The 22,844-nt window shown below is 44.2% G+C and overlaps 1 protein-coding gene across 2 annotated transcripts in view; it reads left to right on the top strand.

Annotated features, from left to right (window-relative positions):
- Positions 1-22,844, top strand: part of DCTN4 (dynactin subunit 4) — a 778,985-nt gene that overhangs the window by 338,106 nt on the left and 418,035 nt on the right. For both annotated transcript variants that reach the window (XM_044069397.1, XM_044069396.1), the window contains one exon: positions 20,259-20,332. In XM_044069397.1, coding sequence (XP_043925332.1) covers positions 20,259-20,332 — 74 coding nt within the window. The remainder of the gene's footprint in view (positions 1-20,258; positions 20,333-22,844) is intronic.

Raw genomic sequence — 22,844 nt, 5'->3', positions numbered from 1 at the left:
TGCCTATCTTTTCTAAATCCAGAGCTGGATTTGCCACTGCAGTCTTGCAGGGCTTAATAGCTGGCTCTAATGCTCTTTAACTTCCTCCTCCCTTCCTTAGCTTTGGGAATCAACCCAAATGTGATGACTGCAACAGTGAAACTTGAAGAACATAGTACAGTTGTGTACACTTACCATAAATGTAGATGTTCAAGTGTATTCACTGTTGCAGTCCTGGTTACCCTCCCTCCAGCCCCCTGACTTCTCTTGGCTCTACCTTTCCTTCTTGTTTGGTATATTTATTTCTTCTGGAGTATTTGCTTTTTGATCGGGGTGTACCATACCATATGATTACTTCCTATTGTGGGGGCACCTGACATCTGGGGCAAGAAAAACTGATGTAATGGTGTCGGCTGCTTGTTTTATACCCCTGACGACCTGACGTCATGAAAGAAGAGACAGCATCCGATGCAGAAATCCGAAGACTCTGGTATTCAGGCTGGCTGAGGGCTACCTGTAGGCAGATAACCCAAGTGTGATGACTGCAACAGTGAATACACTCTAACATCTACATTTATGGTAAGTGTACACAACTGTACTTTATGGCAAGCTTCCTCACAGACTGCATTTACTCACACAAGACTAGTGTTTGATGCATCCTGATCCCAGACAACTACAACTGACTGGATGATAGAATTTTAATATCTTACCTTGTCTCTGAGGATGTGCAGTAGGTATTGGTGGAGGCTAGAATGACTGCTAATAAAAAAAAATCATATATTAGCAAAAGAACTAACACCCATTCAAGTGTTTTTCTGGTCATGCTGTATTTGTGCAAGTTGCTATCCTGTGGCCAGCAGTCAGGGTTCACTTGTCAGCCGTTATAGCATGTCTTCCCATGGATTCCTCAGGGATGTTTTATAAGGAAACTAATGGCCTTTCCTTGGGATCATAATTTTGTGTTAGAAAAACTGACTCCTGCTTCATTTTTACCAGCACATCAGGCTGACTTGAGGTTTTTAACATGGAAAACAGTCTCACTATTTGCTGTGCTCAATGTAAATAAAAAAAAAAAAAAAAAAAAAACAAATTTCTGAGTTGCAAGTTTTCATTGTGGACCATCCTTATCTCATTTTCTGCAAAGATAGTGTTTCTTTAGGAATAAATTAAGGATTAGTTCTTAAAGTGGTATCTGAGTTTACTTTAGGTTAAGCTGTCCATCCATTTTTTATCTGAAGAAGTCGGATATTTAAACTGACGAAAACGTTGTGATTTAATTTTGACGTTAATACAATAAATCTTCTTGTGGTTGCGGTCCTCCTGTCATCTGGTTTTTGTTTTTTGTAAGTTTCTTATCACCAGTAGAGTCTCCGGTGCTGTTTCTAAGCTGTCCATCTCCCTATCTTTTTTCCAGAACCTAAAAATGAGGGAGAAAGGATACCTCATGCCTTGGATGTCCATAAACAACTTAGTGTCTTGACAGAGCAAAATCTTTCAGAACTTCTTGTGAATGTAAGAAAAAAGAACAACCTATGTCAAAACAGTCTACTGAAAAATGTTTGGTTCTTGATATTACTTTTTGTTTTTCTCACTAGAACAAAACCGTTCTAGGCAGGGTCAAGGCTCTTTCTAGCAGGGCTTTGACTTCATCTGTGGCTTTTTGGAAAGGATTGTATGCTAGAAGTATTCTAGAAGTAGCAGTTTGGTCCTTTGTGCAGACTTGTACAAAAGTTTATAAACTAGACTCTTTCTCCAGAATTAGGACATACTATGCTAGGACCATTCTCTCTAGGGGCTCCTGGGCCCTCATTCTTTCTCCTACCAGTCATTTTAATCTATGATAGTCTACCCATATAGCTAAAGCTATGGCAGCAGTAATCAAATGAACTTAGTACAGTTAATAAAACATACCAGAACAGTAGATGTTCAAATAACCACTGTTAAAGTAGCCACTCCCTCTTCCTTTTTTGTATAGATTCATAGATAGATTAGTACTAAGCTAACTGCCCTTGCAAGCCATTTTAAGCCTAGCCAATTATCCCTTGTGAGACTCAAACCCTGCACCTTGTGCTTGTAAGGCAAACCCCTTAACCATTAGACCACCCTCCCAACCAGTTTTTTATGCCAGTGTGTAGACTTTGTTGTTGTATTTCTATTGTCCTCTCACGGCTATAGCTTCTTTCTCTCTGTTGGCATGAATGCTTTGAGCCCAAAACTTACATTTAGTCAGCTTAACTCAAGCTGACTAATGCTTTGGGTGTATGGAAGGTGCCCTGAAAGCTTTGGAAGCTTGGCTGGCTGTTGTATCCTTACAAGGATACAACCCATATAGCTAAAGCTACTACAGCAGTGATCATTTAAGGTTCTACTGTTTTAGTAAGTTTACTTGCAGAACTGTACTATTTACTACGTGGTTATTTAAATGGGGGAAATAATTTGATCTGATGAAGTTCATATTGTATTGAACAAAGGCACTAATTTAATAACATGTCTGGTTGTTTTAAGTGTTTGCTTTCACAAGATTGAAGTGACCACTGCTTACTTGTGTCCATTTCTTTGTGTGTCAGATTGAGATAGGTATCTTCTGTGTGTCACTCCCCCACCATTTCTAGGGCAGCTGTAAAAGGGCCCTTGCCCAGTGTTGTGGCACTTTGTGTTTCTGAGCAGATAGTACTTCTGCAAACTTTGGCATTATCAGTGGGATCTCTTCCTTCTGCTTTAGTGCTTCCATTTGTACTGATGGTCTAAGTGCTGACTTGGCACAGAGGACCACTAGAACTTAGGTCATCATTATTAGTGTTTAGACACCTGTGCCTAAGCCATTCCCCATGGCTCTGTTGTCAAAGTCAGCCACTTTGGCATTCAAGCCCTCAGCACTGATGCCTTCCCCCAGTGATGACTGTCAGCATTAGTGACAGTCAACACTGGTCCTGAGACTTGGTCCCTAAGAACTGGCACCTACCTCCTTGGCTCAAATGTCAACTGTGAGACTGTGTCAGTACAAACTGTCCTTGTACTGGCAGCTAAGGGACTGGAGATGGTACAGGTGCAACCCCTTTTGTTGATGGATCCCCTAGAGTCTGCACCCACTTTGGCTCCACCTCAGAGCACCCCTGGATTTGATGTCTTGGTCTTCTCTTCTTCATCTCAGAGGAGTAGAGGTGTGGTTATCTGCTGATGTTCCTGAATGTCAGTATCAGTGACCTCTGCTGCCCACTCAGGTAAGTCCTTCCTGAGTGTCCCAGGGAAAAGGAAATGTAAAAGGAGGCATTTTGACTCCCCGATGGAATCCCCACCTCAGACACTGATTTGGATGAAGGCGAGCCTCCTGTCAGGCCCCCTTGATGACTCTTAAATTCAAAGAGAAAGTGGAAGAAATGTTACAGGAAGCTTTTTATTTTCTCCATTCTACTTCATGGGTGGTCCATCCTGCTCATAAAATAGTGGCTTTAGTAGGGAATGGTGTGAACATGACATGTTGGAACTTATCCCTAGGAGACTAGATAAAATCACCCCCTCCCCCAAGACTGGCAACCGTGGAACAAGGCTCCCCTTGACGGACTCCATTTTAGTGGTAGCAGCCCTTAAGAAAGAGCCTTATGGAGAGAGCTCTGCAGTCTGTCCCCCCAGTAAAGGATTCCTGGGTGATGGGGGACTTTGGAAAGCGCATTCACATTTCAAGTCCATTTTGTATTCATGCACTGAATTACATGACTCATGTGACTTCAGCACGATGTGGTAGAACATGCACTAAACATGGTGAAAAGAGTTTCCTCTTATTGATCTCAAAAGGAAGTTGGAGGCACAGATACTAAGTGTCCATTGTGTGCTGTCCATGAAATTAATTCACAGTGCTATGGCTGGACCAGGATGTGTAGCTGGGACCAACGTATGATACACCATCACACCTTGCTTAAATGTTGTAATTCAGTGTACAACTTTAAGATATCCTTTACAAATGGCTGGTATAATAGGTCAGAGTCTATTAGAAATTATTTATGTGGAGGAATCAAAGCTTTTACTTTACTTTTTCAATGATGATTGATAATTGATGTCAAATTTCAGATGCTTTTCCAGTGAGGAATGTCTTCCAGTGTGTTACATCAGATATCATTTAAATGTACAAAAATATAGTTTTCTCTTTGCAACGTCTAGAAATGCAGCTATATTAAAGCAGGCTTCACAGTTTCTATACAGTTTTAATAAATGCACTTTCAATCCGTGAAAATAACCTTCAGTCAAGAATGCTGATAAGAACAAAATGTGGTGTACTTTTGAGTACAAACTCATCTTGTCTGTGTGCTACAAGGCTTGGGAACCAAGGCTAAAGAGTCGTGCAAAACTTTATTCTTCAGAGAAGCTAGTTAAGTTGGTTCGTTTTGGGCTGATGTGCAGAAAGCCATGGCAGTGTACTCCTCAGACGGCAGTACAGACATTTGGGTATGAGTGCAGAAGGCAGGTCAAATATCCAGCATTCTGGAATATTAGTTATATTATTCAGGAGAAAAGAAATATCAGCACTGTTATCCAGCATTCCAGAATATTAAAGAATTTTTGAAGATTATCTCAGTTTATCAAAGGCATTTGAAGAATATGAATACAGAGGACTGTTTCGGTTTATCAGCATGTTATTGAAAACATTATTCAGATATTGTTGACCTCTACCTTCACTGCACATAATGCATTCTTAACTGAACTGTAGTGTTTGCAGACTTTACTCTAAAAAGTACAAGAAGACTTGGTCCATAAAGGAGATATTGGCACCTTTTCAGCACAGTTCTAGGTAATTAACAGATAAAGACATTCATTCCAGTCTCATTATAGTTAAATCCAGTATCCTACAGTCATAGCAATTCTTTCACAGGGCAGTAGTGATTAGTAGATGACTTGATACAATGTTAAGTTGGTACGAAGGAAAAAAATATATATATTGTTTCAAGTTTAGATGTATTTAGCAATAAACCAGAGTCATATACTAGGACTGATTATTAAAGCTCTTTTGCAACTTGGAATTAATATTCATTGATTTGAGAGACAGAAAATTGGAGTCTTCAGCATACTGAATTATGTTATCAGGTTTGCAGCTCTTTGCCATGTTATTCATGGAGGTGTTGAAAAGGAGGACTAGGAAACTACCTAGAAGGTGTGGTATGGAGATGGACGTAATGCAGTTCTGTGTTACAGCTTGCTCCCTATTTCTCAGGTGAATGAAAAACAATCTAGAGCCATATCTAAGGGACAGTATGAGACAAAACATTTTAGATGAATAAAGTGATTTACAATTGAGTATCTTTGAGTCTGAAAATAGAACAGCTGTAGTCTGTCTTGGCAAATAACAGATGTTATGTGGTCCTATCTCGCCTACATTCCTTACTCACGGGTTCGGCTCCGACTCGGCCAAATTTCTCTAGCATGAAGTCTCTAATTGGCTGGGCCCGGTATCCCAGGATGCACCTCACCCTAGCCCCAGATCTCATTTGCTGCTCGTAGAGTTAGGACGTGGTCTCGCTTGGCTGTGGCTAAGTACCCTTTTAAAATACTTTTAGTATTTTAGCAGTCTTCCTTTTGACAAAAGCTATTTTGATAGCTAACTTTGTACCTGAATAATTGTTGTGAGGTTTTGAGAGTTTAGTGTTTTGTGGTATCCCTACCGTTTTCGCGGGCTAGGCCCGTTTAAGTTAGAGGACCTAGTCCTCTCCAATGTGTTCCCTTGTTGTGTTGTGCTGTTGTGTTAGTGGTCAACTCCCTTTTAGGAAGTGTTTAAGTTAGAGTTTCCTTGTCCATTTAAGTGCTTGTTGGTCTTCCCGCCCTCCTTTTGTGTTTGACTCTTTCGGTTGTGTGTGGAGTGGTTGCTTGCCATGTCGAAAGAACTAAAGGAACATAAACCCTCTGGGTTTAAGAAGTGTACAAAATGTGGCTATAAAATGTCCATTACAGATGGGCACTCTGTGTTTATTGTCTTGGTGCTATTCACTTGCAAGAGTCCTGCAGTTTCTGTCATGTTTTTAGCCCTAGGTTACTGCAGGAACATAAAAATAAACTGATTTTGAAAGGTCTGATCAAGCACTCCTTTGAGGAGGCCTTGGAGTCGTCTCCGCCTTCTAGTACCAAGTCTAAGCCTCCTAAGGCCAAGAAAAGATCTCCGGCTCCATCTGCCTCTTCAGAGCCATCGGAGAAGGTTTGTAAATTGGATACTTCCTCCTCGGCTCCACTGTCCTCGGGGCCGAAGGAGAAGGTCTCAGAAATGGATACTACATCCTCTGCTCCACTGTCCTCGAGGCCAAAGGAGACGGAATCGGAAATGGATTCTACCTCCTCGGCTCCATTGTCCTCTGGGCCACAGGAGGTATCTGTTGTACTGGAGTCGACCTCGGCTCCGATACTTTTGGAACCTCTTCGGAGCAAGTCACCCAGTGTCAGGCATGAGTCTCCAGTCGGGAGATCTAGACCTCCTTCTATTTCTTCCAAATCCTCTAGGCTGTCTGATTGGATGTGGATAGGGGGACCAGAGGCTGCTACAGTCGCCAGTGTTAGCAAAACTGATTTCGGCTCCAACCCAGTCGGCTCCGGAGCCGGTTCCCATTGTTGTACCGATGATTCCTCCTCCGAACACCCAGGTGTCGTCGGAGCCAGAGTGCTCCACGCCGAGTGATGTTCTGGTGTCGGCTCCGATACCCCAGGTGAGTCTATCGGAGCCGGCTTCGGCTCCAACCAGGTCAGATCCGTCCTCTGGTTTCGGCACACAGGTTTCCTCAGTCGGACCCGAGGGGGATACCTTGGGACTCCTGTCTGTTCCGAGCCTCCCTCTCGGTGCTTCAGCTCGGGGAATCTTGACTCCGGTCGTGGTCTCGGAGACTGGTTGGTCCTCGGACTCTGGGGGGACCGGCCTTCGAGGCCATGAGGAGCACCCTGGCCAGGTCGTTGGGTACATCACCTGGATTGGTCACTCCATTCCCTTACACCCCAGCTAGAGCCTCTGACGCCCCCCTCTCCATGAACGGCAGAGCCCGAAGGTCTGGGGATACCCCCTTGAGCGGTCCCATACTTTCTGAGGGCCCCTCAGAGTCTGTGCCTGAGGAGCCTCCCAGTAAGAAGTCATGCAAGAGGAAGCACATCGACTCCCAGGATGAGTCACTCACTTCTGATACCGACCTTGAGGAATCAGAGGGGTCCCCCAAGTCGTCCTCCAATGATGTCTCTTTCTCCAACATCCTGGAGATTTTGAGACAGAGAGGCGACTGGCCCTCCAAGACCCCCTCTGAGGAGGAGTCGGTATTCCTCAAGGCCTACGGAGCTCAACCCTCCACCTCCTGGGTGTCTCCACCCTTCGATGAACTCCTGGACTTGATTTGTCGAAGGGTGTGGGAGAACCCTGATTCCGTGGAACCGGTGCCCAGATGTCCAAACTAGTTCCCACGGGCAAAGAGTTCCTTACCAAAGGGGTTTCGGTAGTTGCCAGGTGGTGGCGGCAGCCACTCAGCAGGAAGTTGCAGAGGCTTCTTCTTCAGTCCACCCTCCTAAAAAGGAGTCCAGGAGTATGGACCGGTATGGGAAGCGAACCCTGTCTTCGGCGACCTTTACCTTATGGTCGTTGAATTACCTCTGTCATTTCACTCTGCTCCAAAGAGATCTCCTGAAGGAGCTAGGAGATACTCTGACAGGTAACATGCCTGAGTCAGTAGCGCAGACTGTTAACTCCCAGTTGTCTACCCTAGGGTCTATTGTCAACTCGTTTATGAGGCTCATATCTTATGCAGCTGAAGGGGTGAGTAGGGGCAGCTAGCTCAGGCATAGCTCTCAGAAGGCAAGCCTGAATGTGCCTGTGTCATTTTGCGGAGGCCTTTAAGTCTTCCTTCACTGACGCCCCCTTAAATGGGTCCTCTCTCTTCGGACCCAAAGTGAAAGACACCCTCACCAGATGCGAACAGGAGGGAAAGACCCTATCTGCCATAGGGGCCCGTTTTTCTCTCCCTTCTAGGCCTTATCCCAAGACTCAGAGAGGAGGGAAGATGTGGTTCAAAAAGTCTCAGAGGTCCTTTCCCGCAGCTCAAGGTGAGTCCCCCTCCAGAGTGGGGGGGGGGGATTATTCTGGAAGACACCGTCCTAGAGGCAGAGGAGGCCCCTGCAACTCGGGAGTCCGCGATTCCTTTCACGGTTCTTCCTTCCAGCATTCCTGAGGTGTTGCCCGACTGTGCTATTCTGGAGCCAGTCGGGGGCCGAATTTCGTTGCATCCGGAAGCCTGGGAAAGCATCAGCCAGGATCGTTGTGTGCTCAGAATAGTTACCGGAGGTTACACTATTCCCTTTGCGTCGACACCCCCTCCAGTCAGAAGGATCCCTGATGTCCCACCCAGTCAACGGGATCAAGCAGCACTAGAAGTTGCAAAGCTGCTAGAAAAAGGAGTCCTCCAACCAGTCCCCTCAGACCATGTCGGATCAGGAACTTACTCACGACTCTTTTTGGTGCCGAAAAGGGCAGGGAACCTGAGACCCATTCTGGATCTCAGTCGATTGAATCGCTACATTCTGAAGTCCAAGTTCCGAATGGTCACACTTCAGTCCATTTTTCCACTGCTGGAGAAAGGAGTATGGATGTGCTCCATCGATCTCAAGGATGCCTACTACCACATCAAAATGGAGAAGGCATCCAGGAGTCATTTATGCTTCCGGCTAGGAGCCAGTCATTTCCAGTTTTGTGCCCTGCCCTTTGGTCTCACCACAGCCCCCAGGGTGTTTACCAAGTGTTTGGCAGTGGTGACAGCTCATCTGAGATGTCTAGGATTCCAGGTGTTTCCGTATCTGGACGACTGGCTTCTTGCCGCCCCCACAAGGCATCTGCTCGTTCAAGCCAGGGAGACGACCATCTCACTTTGCCAACATCTAGGAATTACTTTGAACTGGGAAAAGTCTGCCTTGCAGCCCTCAGTGTGTTGTTTTTATAGGCGCAGAGCTAGACCCTATTCAAATGCGCGCCTTTCTGCCACAGGACAGGATGAGTGTTGCAGTCTCAGATCCACGCACTGTTGCCCCTCAGAAAAGTTCAGGCCAGGTTAGTTCTTCAGCTCTTGGGATCCATGGCCTCCACCATCCTGCTGGTACCTCTGGCCAGGTTACACATGCGGATCCTACAGTGGCTCCTGTCGGTTCAGTGGTCCTTTCAAAAGCTTCCTCTTTCCCACTTGATACTTCTCACGGAGCGATGCAAACAGGACCTCCTCTGGTGGCCACGCTCCTCCAATCTGGGCAGAGGAAGGAGCTTGGTTCCTATGTCTCCAGTGGCCATGGTGACCACGGATGCCTCCCAGATGAGGTGGGGGGGCATTATCTAGGCAGGACGGTCCAAGGCACCTGGCAAGTTGACGAGGTACACTTGCACATCAATGTTCTGGAGATGAGAGCGGTGTTTCTGGCATTGCGAGCACTCCAGGACTCTCTATCTCTAGGAACGATTGCAGTTCACTCGGACAACATGTCCGTAGTGTGGTACCTGAACAAGCAGGGGGGAACCAAATCTTATACCCTCTGCAGAGAGGCCATGCGAGTGTGGCAGTGGGTAGTGTCTTCCCAACGGTTTCTAGTGGCAACGCACATTCCGGGGAAGTCCAACGTGATAGCGGACAGGCTAAGCAGAGCTTTTCTGATGCCTCACGAGTGGTCCCTGAACAATCGAGTGGTGGTTCAGATCTTCAAAAGGTGGGGTCAGCCTTGCTGCGATCTCTTCGCCATCCCCCTCAATGCCAAATGCAGCAAGTACTTCACTCTGATCCCCCCACAAGGGGAATCACCCAGGTACGCTGTAGCTCACGATTGGCCCCCCCGGTCTGGTCTACGCTTTCCCTCCATTTCCTCTGTTACCAAGAGTGATACAGAAAGCCATATCCTTGGGAAGCAGGATGATCCTTATTGCTCCACACTGGCTTCGAGAAGTGTGGTTCCCTTTTCTTCAACGGTACGCACTGGACGGTCCGTGGACTCTGGACCCAGTGCCGGACCTCCTGATTCACATGTCAGGACAACTTCATCCATCCCTGCGAACTCTCAGGTTGACAGCCTGGCTGCTACACTTCCGTCGCTAGTCAGGCGACATTCCTTTTCACGTAAAGTGGTGCACACCTTGTCTTCTTCTTATAAGTCTTCCACCAGGAAGATTTGTTCCAGCAAATGGAGGAGATTCTCCATTTGGGCTCAGGCCCAAGGTTTGGACCCCTTCACAGCCCCTATTCCGTCGGTCTTAGATTTTTTAGCCATGTTGTTCCGTCAGGGCTCCGCGCTCGCTACCATTAAAGTGTACAGTTGGCTGCAATTTCCAATTTTCACACATCTTATGAGCCCTCTCTTATGGGCCACAAACTCTGTAAAGCCTTTCTAAAAGGTGCTTGGTTACTTCGTCCCCCAGTTTCTGAACCTGTACTGCCATGGGACTTGAACCTTTGAACCGGCTGCCACTTGCGACTTAAAATTCTTATCTTAGAAGATGGCTTTTCTGATAGCCATTACATCGGCCAGGATGGTATCAGAACTTCAAACCTTGTCCATTAAACCTCCGTATTTGATCTTTCATAAGAAGGTGTCATTCACTGTCAATCTCCATCAATCTATTGAGCTACCAGTGTTTTTTCCGAACTTTTCCAATAAAGCAGAGTTCAGGTTTCATCAGTTGGATGTGCACAGACAACTGAGATTTTATTTACATAGGACTAAGCATGTTAGGAAATCTGATCAACTGTTTGTGTCCTTTTCAGAAAACAGAGCAGGTTGTCCTATTTCCAAGTGCACAATTTCTAAATGGATCAAAGATTGTATTTCATTCATCTACTCATCAGCAGACAGAACTTTACCCTTTCCCGTCAAGGCTCATTCTACCAGGGCTATGTCTACATCAGTAGCTTTCCATGCTAGGCTTTCCTTGGATGATATTTGTGCTGCGGCCACTTGGGCTTCTCCCAACACTTTTATTACTCATTACAAGCTGGACGTGGCTTCTAGGGGCCAGGCTTCCTTTGGTTTCACGGTTCTCATGAGTATCTTCTTATGAGCCTCCCAGGATAGAGGTGCTGGGGACGCTGTCCCGTGAGTAAGGAATGTAGGCGAGATAGGACCACATAACATCAGTTAGTTATGTACTCACCATATCGATTGATGTATGTGGTCCATCTCGCCTACATTCCTACGTACCCTCCCACCTGCCCCCTTCCTAGAGGATTTGGAAGAATATTGGCTCTGTGGACCCTTCAGGGTCAGTGATTTGGTTCCCTTATCTGGCTGGAATTTCTTCTGGTGTTTATTGAGTATGGGTTATGAGTGTTATGATTGTTATGATTGCAAACAAGATCTGGGGCTAGGGCGAGGTGCATCCTGGGATACCGGGTTAGCCCAGCCAATTAGAGACTTTGTGCTAGAGAAATTTGGCCGAGTCGGAGACTATTCTCGGCTCCGAACCCGTGAGTAAGGAATGTAGGCGAGATGGACCACATACATCGATCGTTATGGTGAGTACATAACTAACTGTTCATTGCTATAACATGGTTTAAAAACATTTTGCAAATCTTAAAAGATTCTGTGACTATTTAAGTATTGAAATATTTGTGTATGGATATATTTTCAAGTACTTTAAGCGCAGGATAGCAGTCTGTTGAAAAATTGGATGAGCCACCATTATGCAAACTAATAGTGACCACAGTTTTCCAAACATAAGGGAAATGGCATTCCAGGACAGAATATAATAATGTTAGTGACTAGAGACACAGTGACAACAGCATCTTGGTTTAGATAGTCTGTACTGTACTCATCCTGCCAGAAACAGGAATGCTGGTTTTAGTTTCCTAAGATGTTTCTTGGCATAAACAGGGAAAATTGACACAATTTCAAAGGGGAATACATGTTGGCAAAACAGGCAGCAGAATAAGAAGACAGCATTGTCATCACTAAAGTGGCAAAACAAAATGGTTCAGCAGTTTCAGAGTAGAGTGAGAGGGGGTTTGGCAGTTCAGGGTTGACATTATTAGGTTCATAGATAACTACTAGGCATGATGAGTGTAGACCAATTTCCCAGTTACCCCTAAGCAGCATTATCAAGCTGAAGGGAGTGAAGTGTAGAACACTTAACATTTTCTGAAGAACCTGTACAGCCAAGTGAGTCTCCAGTAGTTCCTGCAGTTAACTCATACTGACGCCTCTAGGCGTCAGATATTGCTTGTTCATATTTACATTAATAATTTCAAAACCATGCTACATGCAAGGTTTCAGAAGATTTCATCTTAAAGCATACATGATGGCAAACACAATTGTATTGCTATGTGACCTCTGTCTAATCCAGCTAAAGAGATAGTGAATATTATAGCAGTAACCGACAGCTGGGAATGGTATATTGAAAATTTACCAACAGTTGGTGTAGTTTAATCATGAGGGTGAAGCCCAAGTTATTAAGCAAAGCCAACCTTGGGTAAGTCTTCAATGTAACATACCCAGGAGTCAGTTATTGCTATTCTACAAAGACATTATTTAAGAAACAAAATTACTTGCTTTTCTTAAATAATGTCTTTGTATAATGTCACTGTGGTGTTCTACGTTGTTCCTGATTCTGCCCTTTGATGATGTACTGCGGATGTATATGGGTCTTGCATTCCCAGGCTTACGCAGTACATCACTGCTTTAGCATGCAAACAACGGAGAAATGACTATGTCCGTAGCTGGGTTGTTTTTTTTTTTTTTTTTTTTTTTTTTTTTTTTTTTTTTTGAAAGAAAAAAAAAAAAGCTGTAACCTTCCAACAGTTTACAGGTATGAGAGAGACAGGAAAATGCAAAGAAAATCCGGTATGTTTTAGTTTGCAGAACATACTGGATTTTCCTTGTATTTTCTGTGGTCTTATATGGCCATTCATTGCATAATATTTGTAAACTGTTTATTTGTAGTGTAATTATTTTCATATGTCTCTAAATATCTCTACATTTGGGTAACAGCGACAGAATGTCATAGCCTCATATGAAAGCTCACAGCTGTGTTAAGAAAATCCTGCTAACAATTTGTGTCTTGCTTGAGTAGTTTGAGGTATCATGAGCTGTTTATACAATATTACAAAATTATTATTCACTGCCTTTATTTTGGCTTATAAAATCCAGTTTAAAGCATTGAACTGAATGTGTGGCACCAATATAAAGATTACTTTATCCAGCATAATTTGCCATTTACAGTTTTATAGTAATACTTATGGTACTAGAGATATGAATATTTGTTTGAATTATGAGGTGATAGCTTCAATTTTTTAAAGGCTCAAGCCACACCCCCTGGGAGTTGAAGGTACACTCTCAAAAGAGCTGTTCTGGGAGGAATGAGTTAAAGCAGAAGTATTTAGTCTTTTCAGTAGCAGCAGTTATAAGTGTTTAGTCTTTTCAGTAGCAGCAGTTATAAGTGTTTAGTCTTTTCAGTAGCAGCAGTTATAAGTGTTTAGTCTTTTCAGTAGCAGCAGTTATTTCACTAACTGTAAAGACAGGTACACTGGCTATTTTGTTTTCCACTGAGGAAATTAAGAACAAAATTGCAGTGCAAAGTACCTACCTGTACTCAGCAAATTGTGAGTCTTGCTTCAGTTGAAAGACTATAGCCATGTGCTTGTCTCTTCTATCTTCCCACACGTTTTCAGTTTCCCCACTCATCACACTGATGTTCATCGTGCATACAGCTGCAGTCATTACAGATGGGGTTATCCTGCCGTCAGGCGGGTCCTCGGTCGGCCGAATTCCAAAGTCTAGGTCCGGCGTCGGTTGTCGTCGCTTCTTCCCTGACGTCAGTGCGGCAGGGGTATAAAAGAGGCCGCCAACGCCATTTTTCCCAGTCTTTCTTGCTGCGCGGTGCCCGAAGCAGAAGCAGTTCGCAAGTGCTGGTCGACCAGCTCCTGAGATTTACGAAAATATTTCAGCCGAAGTCTTCTTGAAAGCTAAGTACCCCTTTGGGGAAACTTTTCTTGCCTCAGACCGATGTCAGACAAAGTTAATAATTGCATTTCATGTGGGAAGCAAATACCGCATAAGGATTTCCACTCTTTCTGTATATCTTGCTTAGGCCCAGACCACGACGTCTCGGCCTGCCGTTTTTGTGCTAGATTCAACAAGCGCACTATTAAGCGTTGGGCGGAGTTCGCCCTTCACTATTTTGGTAAAAAATTTAATTATATTATGTCGTCGGATACTCCGACTCCAGTTTTGAGTAAAAGACGCAAAGATAAGGACCAACATACGAGGTCTGCGACTTCTACTGGCACCACGCTAAGGCCGACTACCGGTTCAAAGGTTCTCAGCGAGGCGCCTACGCAGCCCCTGAGTACCGATGACACTACATTACCGGTGTCTTCAGTACCCGAGGTCGCAGGATCCTCGGTCCCCATTCCTACTACAGATACCGACGCCAATCTTGGCGGGGAAACAGAGTTTAGACAGGCCTGCCATTTCTCAAGGTGTCTTCAGGCCTTCCTCCTTCTCTATTAAAGCTTTCACAAAATCTAAAGCAGCCATGAAAACCAAAAAACAGGGACCTCAGACCCCCTCTCAAGGCCCCATGCCTAAAAAACAGATGCTCAAAATGGCTGAGGATTTGATTACTCTTATCAGGGGTTCCCAACCCCCCTCGGACAAAAGGCCCAGATTAGAGGAAGACTACCCTTCCTCAGATCAAGCCTCTATTACCTCTGAACATTCCGAGGACTATACCTATTCTCCTTTTGAAGACTCTGATGCAGAGGAGTCTATTCCCTTGGTCCCCCCCGTGAGGACTACTCTTTTGGGGAAACCCTACATACTTTGAGGGAACACTTTCACTGGGAAGGCCAAGATTACTCAGATTCCAAGAAAAGGCTCAGGGATTTTCTCTTGCTCTCCCAGCATAGGCCCCTGGCTATCCCTCCTGTTTTAGATATATTAGATGATGTGTACACAGAAGCCAGCCTCAACCCAGATTCTTTACCTCCGGCTCCTGTTAAACCAGACAGGTATTACCGGGTTCCTGATTCACACCAGTTCCTATACAAAAGCCATACTGCTGACCCAGAAACTATTTCACAGGGTCCCAAGGGAATTAAGGCCTCTACTGCTAAAAACCCATTACCTTCAGAGAGAGATTCCAGAGCTTTAGAAAGGTGGGGGAAAAAGGTGTATACCTCGGCCACTTTAACCATGAGGGCATTAAACTGTCAGTTCCATATGTTAAAGTATCAACAGTTTTTGTTATCTCAGTTGAAAAGGAAAATGACACAACCAGAACAACCAGATTTAAAAGAGTTGCAGGATTTGTTGCATGGTGCAGAGCAAGTGGGTAAGCATTACTTGCAGTGTGCTTTTGATGCTTTAGAGGCCACATGTAGAGCTGCTGTTACGGGGTCTGTTATACGTAGACATGCTTGGCTCAAAGAGCAAGCCTTACCAGATCATGTCAAAGCTAAATTACTAGATGCACCTCTTCAAAAAGATGTATTGTTTGGTGTTAAAGCTGAGGAGGTACTAAAGAAAATGGAGGAAAAAGTGAAATCAATGCAAACAGTGAAGGATTTCCTGCAGGTACAACCTCCATGCTTCAGCAGAAACTGGCCTTCAAAAAATTGGTCCTTTCCAGCCCCGGACAGACCTCAAAGGGGCAGATACAGACACCCAAGGGGTAGAGGGCAACCTCAAGGATCTTAGAGCAAGACAGTGGCAAGCACCAACCCCAAGAGGTGGAGAAGATAGATCACAGTCATTCAGAAAACAGACACAATGACTTCCCCCTATACCTGCCAAGCAAAGCTTTAATGGCAGCACCTTTGGGCGGAAAACTGGCATTATTTTCAAAAAATTGGCATATTGTTACAAAAGACAAATGGATTCTGGACATTATAGACAGAGGCTACAGGTTCCACTTTCACACCCTTCCAAAAATGAGAGGCATGCCAAACCTGCCACAAAATCAAAGGGCAGAGGCACAAAGACAAATTTCCGCTCTCATGGATATGAAAGCGATTCAAGAGGTGCCTGCAAAAGAACAAGGTCAAGGTTTTTATTCCAGACTATTCCTGGTACCAAGGAAAGACAAAGATTGGAGACCTATCTTAGACCTATCCATCCTAAACACATATCTACAGGTGCCAAAATTCAAGATGCTCACATTACAGCAGCTTCTTCTCATGCTGGGCAAGGAGTATTGGCTGGTAACATTGGACCTCAAGGAGGCATACCTGCATGTCCGTATCAGACAAGATTGCAGAAGATACCTCAGATTTCTTGCAGGTTCAACCCATTACCAATTCTCTGCATTGCCCTTTGGCTTATCTACTGCGCCCAGCGTGTTTACGAAATGCCTGGCATCAGTAATTGCCTTCTGCAGACTACAAGGAATACAAATCTACCCATATCTGGACGACTGCCTGATCCAAGTGGACAGCAAGGACATTCTATTGCAGCATCTGGTGTTTGTAATAAAACTGTTAAACTTCCTGGGATACACAGTGAACAAAAAGAAATCAAAACTAATACCTTCTCAACAAATGATTTTCCTGGGTGCCAGCTTGAATACAACCACCCAGATGGCCTACCTCACGCCAGACAAACAAGGGCAACTGTCTCAATACTTCAGCAAAATGGCAACTTTCACCAGGCTAACTGCAAGGAAAGGCCTGCAGGCTCTGGGATTCATGGCATCTTGCATCCTACTAATCCCATGTGCAAAGCTGCATATGAGGAAACTTCAATGGTACCTAAAAAACTTATGGTCTCAACACAGCCACAGCTTGGAAACAATTATACCACTCATTCCATGCCTTCAAAAGGAATTTTTGTGGTGGGCTCAAGCATACCAAAGAAACACAGGTCTCCCCTTCCGTGTACCTCAAGCAACTCAAATCATCACAACAGACGCCTCAGACTACGCCTGGGGAGCACATATGGCAGATCAGTGCATTCAGGAAAAATGGTCCCAAAAAGAGAAGCACCTACACATCAACCAAAAGGAGATGCTAGCCGTGCAATATGCTCTTATGACCTTCAAAGACCTACTGCATCCAGGCCAGTTATTGATAAGGACAGACAACACCACAGTCATGTGGTACATAAACAAACAGGGGGGAACTCATTCATACCCCCTGTGCAGGGGGGAACTCATTCATACCCCCTGTGCAGGCAAGCCATGACCCTATGGAACACAGCACTGGAATTGCAAATTCAACTACAGGCACAATTCCTGCCAGGGAAGGAAAACACACTGGCAGACAACCTAAGCAGAAATATGACAGATCCACACTAATGGAAGTTGCATCCTCAAGTTTTCACAAAGGTAACTCAGGCATGGGGACAGCCAGACATAGATCTATTTGCTACCCACAGAAATTACCAGCTGAAAAAATTTTGTTCAAGGACCTATCATCCACAGGCCTGGAAAGTGGACGCACTCTCTTTCAATTGGACAACATTGACAGTCTATGCCTTCCCGCCTCTTCCTCTACTGACCAAAGTTCTATTAAAAGCCAGAGCAGAGAGGCCACAAATGATTCTCATTGCTCCAGACTGGCCAAGACAACACTGGTATCCGCTCCTAAAGAGCCTGACACACTCCCCACCATGGATCCTACCTCTAGTCCCTCTTCTGTTGTCCCAGCACAACTACAAAACCCTTCACAGCCAGCTCAAAACCCTAAATCTAGCTGCATGGAGAATTCCTTAATTTCCCAACAGACTCTCCTCTCCAAGGAGGTGCAGGATGTCATCTTGGAGGCCAGAAGACCTTCTACTAGAAAAGCCTACTCCGCCAAATGGAAACGATTTTGTTCCTGGAATCAAGAAAAGGGCCAGAATCCTTGGGTAATAAATGTACCTCAAATTTTACAGTACCTAGCTGAGGTGTTGAACAGTGGACTTTCCTTCTCCTCCATCAAGATCCACGCTTCAGCCATTTCTGCACAATACAACACAGACCCTCCTTTATTCTCACATCCTCTCTTAAGGCAGTTCCTCAGAGGGGCAAAAAATATAAAACCCCCAAGGAAACTACCAGTTCCAGCTTGGGACCTCAACTTCGTATTGGAAAAGCTGACCCTTACCCCTTTGAGCCAGCTTCTTCAACAGAGCTACAATACTTGTCATGGAAAACAGCCTTCCTTCTGGCTATCACCTCAGCACGCAAGGTTTCGGAGATACAGGCCCTCATGGCTGTGCAACCATTCATAATTTTCCATCAGGACAGAGTTTCCTTACGGACCAACCCTACCTTTATGCCAAAGGTAGTATCCAGTGTAGCTTTGAATCAGACTATCCACTTACTACCTTTTATCCAAATCCACAGAACAAAGGGGAAAGACTACTACATTCCTTGGACATTCACAGACAACTTCGTTATTTGGACAGAACAAAGCCATTCAGGAAATCTGAGCAACTCTTTGTGTCCTATGCTACAGGTGCTCAAGGAAAGGCTATTTCCAAACAGACAATTTCAAAATGGATAGCCCACTGCATACGCTTTTGTTACTCATTTCATGGAAAAACTGTGCCTGTATACATCAGATCCCACTCCACCAGGGCCACAGCTACCTCTGCAGCTTTCCTCAGGGGGGTCTCTACCAAGGACATTTTGGAAGCAGCTACTTGGAGTTCAGTGCACACTTTTTCCAAGCACTACGACCTTATACTATACTCTAAATCTAGAGCGGGCTTTGCAACAGCAGTCTTGCAGGGCATCCTCGCTCCTCCTAGTTCCACTTATGCCTACCACCCTAACTTAGCTTTGGGATTCTTCCCATCTGTAATGACTGCAGCTGTATGCACGATGAACATAGTACAGTTTTGTACCTACCATAAATGTAGATGTTCGAGTGCTCATACAGCTGCAGTCCAGGTTACCCCCCCCTCTGTCCCCTCTTAGGACAGGCCTTATGACAAACACCTTTATCATACAACCTATTTGGGGTATTCTTTTATGGTGTATTTGCTTGCAACTACTGTTTTTTGATTTATCTATATTGCATGTTTGCATAACATTATGTTTTGCCTTCCTTCTGGGGGCACCTGACATCTGGGGCAAGAAAAACTGAAGAAAATGGCGTCGGCTGCCTCTTTTATACCCCTGCCGCACTGACGTCAGGGAAGAAGCGACGGCAACCGACGCCGGACCTAGACTTTGGAATTCGGCCGACCTAGGACCTGCCTGACGGCAGGATAACCCCATCTGTAATGACTGCAGCTGTATGAGCACTCGAACATCTACATTTATGGTAGGTACAAAACTGTACTTTTACCTACATACTAAATTATACTGCAGATATTTGTCATGCTGAGTTTATGCTTACTGTATTGTATTAAGACGTGAAAATCTGCAACCTAAATCCATGTCTTTAATCCATATGCAGGAATTGTACATGTATGTTTTTGTTTTGACTACCTAGTGAATTGTCCCCCCCCCCCCCCCAAAGAAAGGATGTTATTTAGGACATTTAGGACTTGCTCAGAATCTTCAGATCTTCAAGTCCCTGTTATTATGCAGTCTTTGAACATCTGTTGACTGTTGAACATTTTACATTTAGTCTGACACTGGTAGAGCTTCAGTAAAGTATAATTTTGCTTCCTCATGTAACATTTGAGAGATAGTCATTGTACATATGCTTTTACAGAATATTATTGTGGGTAGTCCATGCCAGAAAAAGTTTTCCTGATGCACCATTATTGTCAGTTATTTCCAAGTTCTAAGATGTGGTTTAGTAGACCTTATTTCTAAGTTCTTGCGAAGTAACTGTTTGGATTAAGGCTGAGCATTAATTTCTGTGGTATAGGTTCAGTTACCTCATCTATTATATGTCTAATATACGACCTTGAACAAATCAATTAACCTGACATTGCTCCCACGTCACCCTTGAAAAAGGACTGTTTGTCCAGTTGGCCTACTTGGGTAATAAATATGTATTGTTATTATTGTTATCATTATTAAAGTCCTCATAACAATTTCTTCAAAATGGTTTGGCCATGCTATTGGTTTATTTCATCTTTTTTTATGATCAATTATTGCTGTGCCCAAAATCACAACCTCCGTCTGTAATGAGCATATTTTTTAGTTTTTAGTGGCCTGCATTCTTTTGGTCCAGCATCACATTTTTGCTCTGTGAACTCCTTAGTTCCAGATTTACGTACTGTGGAAAGGTTGTTTTTATCTGTTTCTGTATTTTTCTCTTCTTATGGATTTTTCAGTGCTGCATATATTGGCCATTACTGAGTTTGTGTTATGCTGTGCAAGTTGTGAAAACAAGTGTTTAATTTATTCACTTCTCTCATTGTAGGATAAGTTTGGACTAGGGACAAGACTTCAGCGACAGAGGTCAGGTGCCCCAATCAGTGCACTTGCTGGGCTAACGTAAGTTTGTCAGTATGTGATGCACCTTGTTAATGTCCATACACTTTTCTGATTCACTTTACCATATATTTAAAATCTTAAAGGATGCAGTTGCACATGCATATTACAACTGTGGTTTAGAATTGATGCATATTTTAGATAATTTTCCAGAAAGTTAATTTGTGGTGTAGATATGAACACAGTGGATGTTAGGGATGTTTAAAATCATTTTAAGTAGCTAAAATTCATGATCTAACATCTCAGACCCTTCTTGGTTAGCTAGCATTTGGTAAACTCATTTTCAGTAATTAGAATTTGTCTTTATTTATTTATGTATTTATTTTGATTCTCTCATATTCATTTTGAGTGACATCCACTACTCTTGCAAATACAGGTGCATGTGCATACAACAATGTTATGCACCAGCTTTAAGGACTTGTCAGGCCCAGTTTTTTTCTGCCACTTGCTCAAGTTAGCTGTCTGCTCTGGTACACATTTAGTGCTTAAAGGCAGATCTTCAAATGTTGAGGCTTTAAACGCAACTGGATCAACGAGTCACCCAAATTTGTAAGGAGAATTGTCTGACCTGCAGTACTACTGCTGTGGTGGCAGTAGTTAGTAATTCCTTGTGTTGAGAATGTCAGGGAGGTTTCCACACACAGCCTCAGATCTTCATAGAGCATTGTCAAAAGAACCAAGAATTGAATGGTAGTTTGCAGTCTGTCCCAGAAAGATGTAAACCAAGTTCAGAAATGGCCTTATGATAACTTCCAGTTGTTAAACTTTTCTATGACTAATGAGAATTGGAGCTTGTAACATACCCTACTTAGACAACCTACTTTTTAAGACATCCTCCAGTGATTCTCATGCAGCATTTTCATTTTGCCTTCTCTCTCTCATACAAAGCCTGGGGTTCACTATAAATCTTCAAAATTCCTTCCTGACTCCTTCACAGTATCATGAGTTTCTGGGATGCAGGATCCAGACTGATGTTCTTCATGTTTCACTGTTGCAGTCATCACATTTAGCCTGCAGATAGCCCTCAGTCGGCCCGAATACCAGAGTCTTGGGATTTATGCGTCGGATGCTGTCGCCTCTTCCATTAGGTCAGGGGTATAAAACTTGCAGCTGACGCCATTACATCAGCTTTTCTTGCCATGTGGGAGCGCGAAGCAGAAGCAGTTTGCAAGTGCCGGTCGGCCGCTACCTGAAATTTTCATTTTTCGAGTTTCAAACCTGGAGTCTTCTAAAGCTAAGTACCCCATTGGGGATTCTTTTTTTCTTGCTCTAACCGATGTCAGAAAAAGTTAACAATTGTCTTGCCTATGGAAAGCAAATACCTCACAGAGATTTTCATTCTTACTGCGTCACCTGTTTAGGCCCAGACCACGACGTTCCTCGCTGTCTGTTTTGTGCCTTGTTCAACACCTGAACTATTCATCGTTGGGCTATCTTTGCCACTAAATTCTTTCTGTCTCGTTCTCCGTATTCTGAAATGGCTGTTTTAAGCCATCTGACTACTGATCTTCTGAAAAAAATATGAGGATAAAGACAGAGACAGACCACATAGGTCCAAAACTGTCAACGATGCTTCCGTTAAACTAGTTACCAGTCCACCAGTACTCAGTGAGGCGCTTTCGCAGCTCCTGATACACGCTTCTCCAGATTTGCAGGCCTCTACTGAGACCCATTGAGAGTCCAGTATGCCGCGAGATGCTTCTTCGACTATGAAACCTGCAGATGTCTCTACCTTGGATGGTTCCGGAGCTGCTGTGCAGGCACCGGCTTCTGAGGGTGTATTCAGACCTTCCGATGTTTGTATTAAACCAACTACTTAATTTTTTACTAAAACTACTGAGTGACCAAAACGCATTTTCAATCTCCCATGCCTCAGAAACATGCTTAGAATGGCTGAAGACCTTATTACTTTAATTAGGGGAAGCCAGCCTTCCCCCTCTAAATGACAAAGAATTGATTTTCCTTCTGATTCTACAGACCAAGAGTCCGATGACTCTGACCCCCTCTGATTACCAGGACACACACCCTTATCCACCTGTGAGGATTCAGATGCAGAGGATTCCATTCCCTCTGTCTCCCCTCCAGAGGACTTTTCTGTCGGTGAAACCTTGCATACCCTAAGAGAGCAAATCTGCTGGGAATGCCAGGACTACCCTCAGTCCAAAAAGAGACTCAGGGAATTTTTAGACTTGCCTCAGCACAGGCCTCTAGCTATACCCCCTGTCCTGGATATTGTAGATGATGTCTTCATGGAATTGGGTCTTACCCCTAATACTTTACCTCCAGCTCCTAGAAAGGCTAACGGATACTACAGAGTACTTGACTCTCGCAAAGTTTTCTTTAAAAATCCTACTGCAGATTCAGAGACCATTTCCCAGGGACCTAAAGGTATTAAGGCTACTACAGCCAAAAACCCTACCCCTTCGGACAGGGACTCTAGGGCTTTAGACAGATGGGGTAAGAAGGTATATACCTCTGCAACTCTTGCCATCAGGGCTTTAAATTGCCAGTTTCA

Source organism: Protopterus annectens, chromosome 4.part0, assembly GCF_019279795.1.
Source record: "Protopterus annectens isolate FY-2018-M chromosome 4.part0, PAN1.0, whole genome shotgun sequence".
NCBI lineage: Eukaryota > Metazoa > Chordata > Ceratodontiformes > Protopteridae > Protopterus > Protopterus annectens.
Note: the sequence above shows the minus strand (reverse complement) of the source record. Positions and strands in the feature narration are given on the sequence as shown.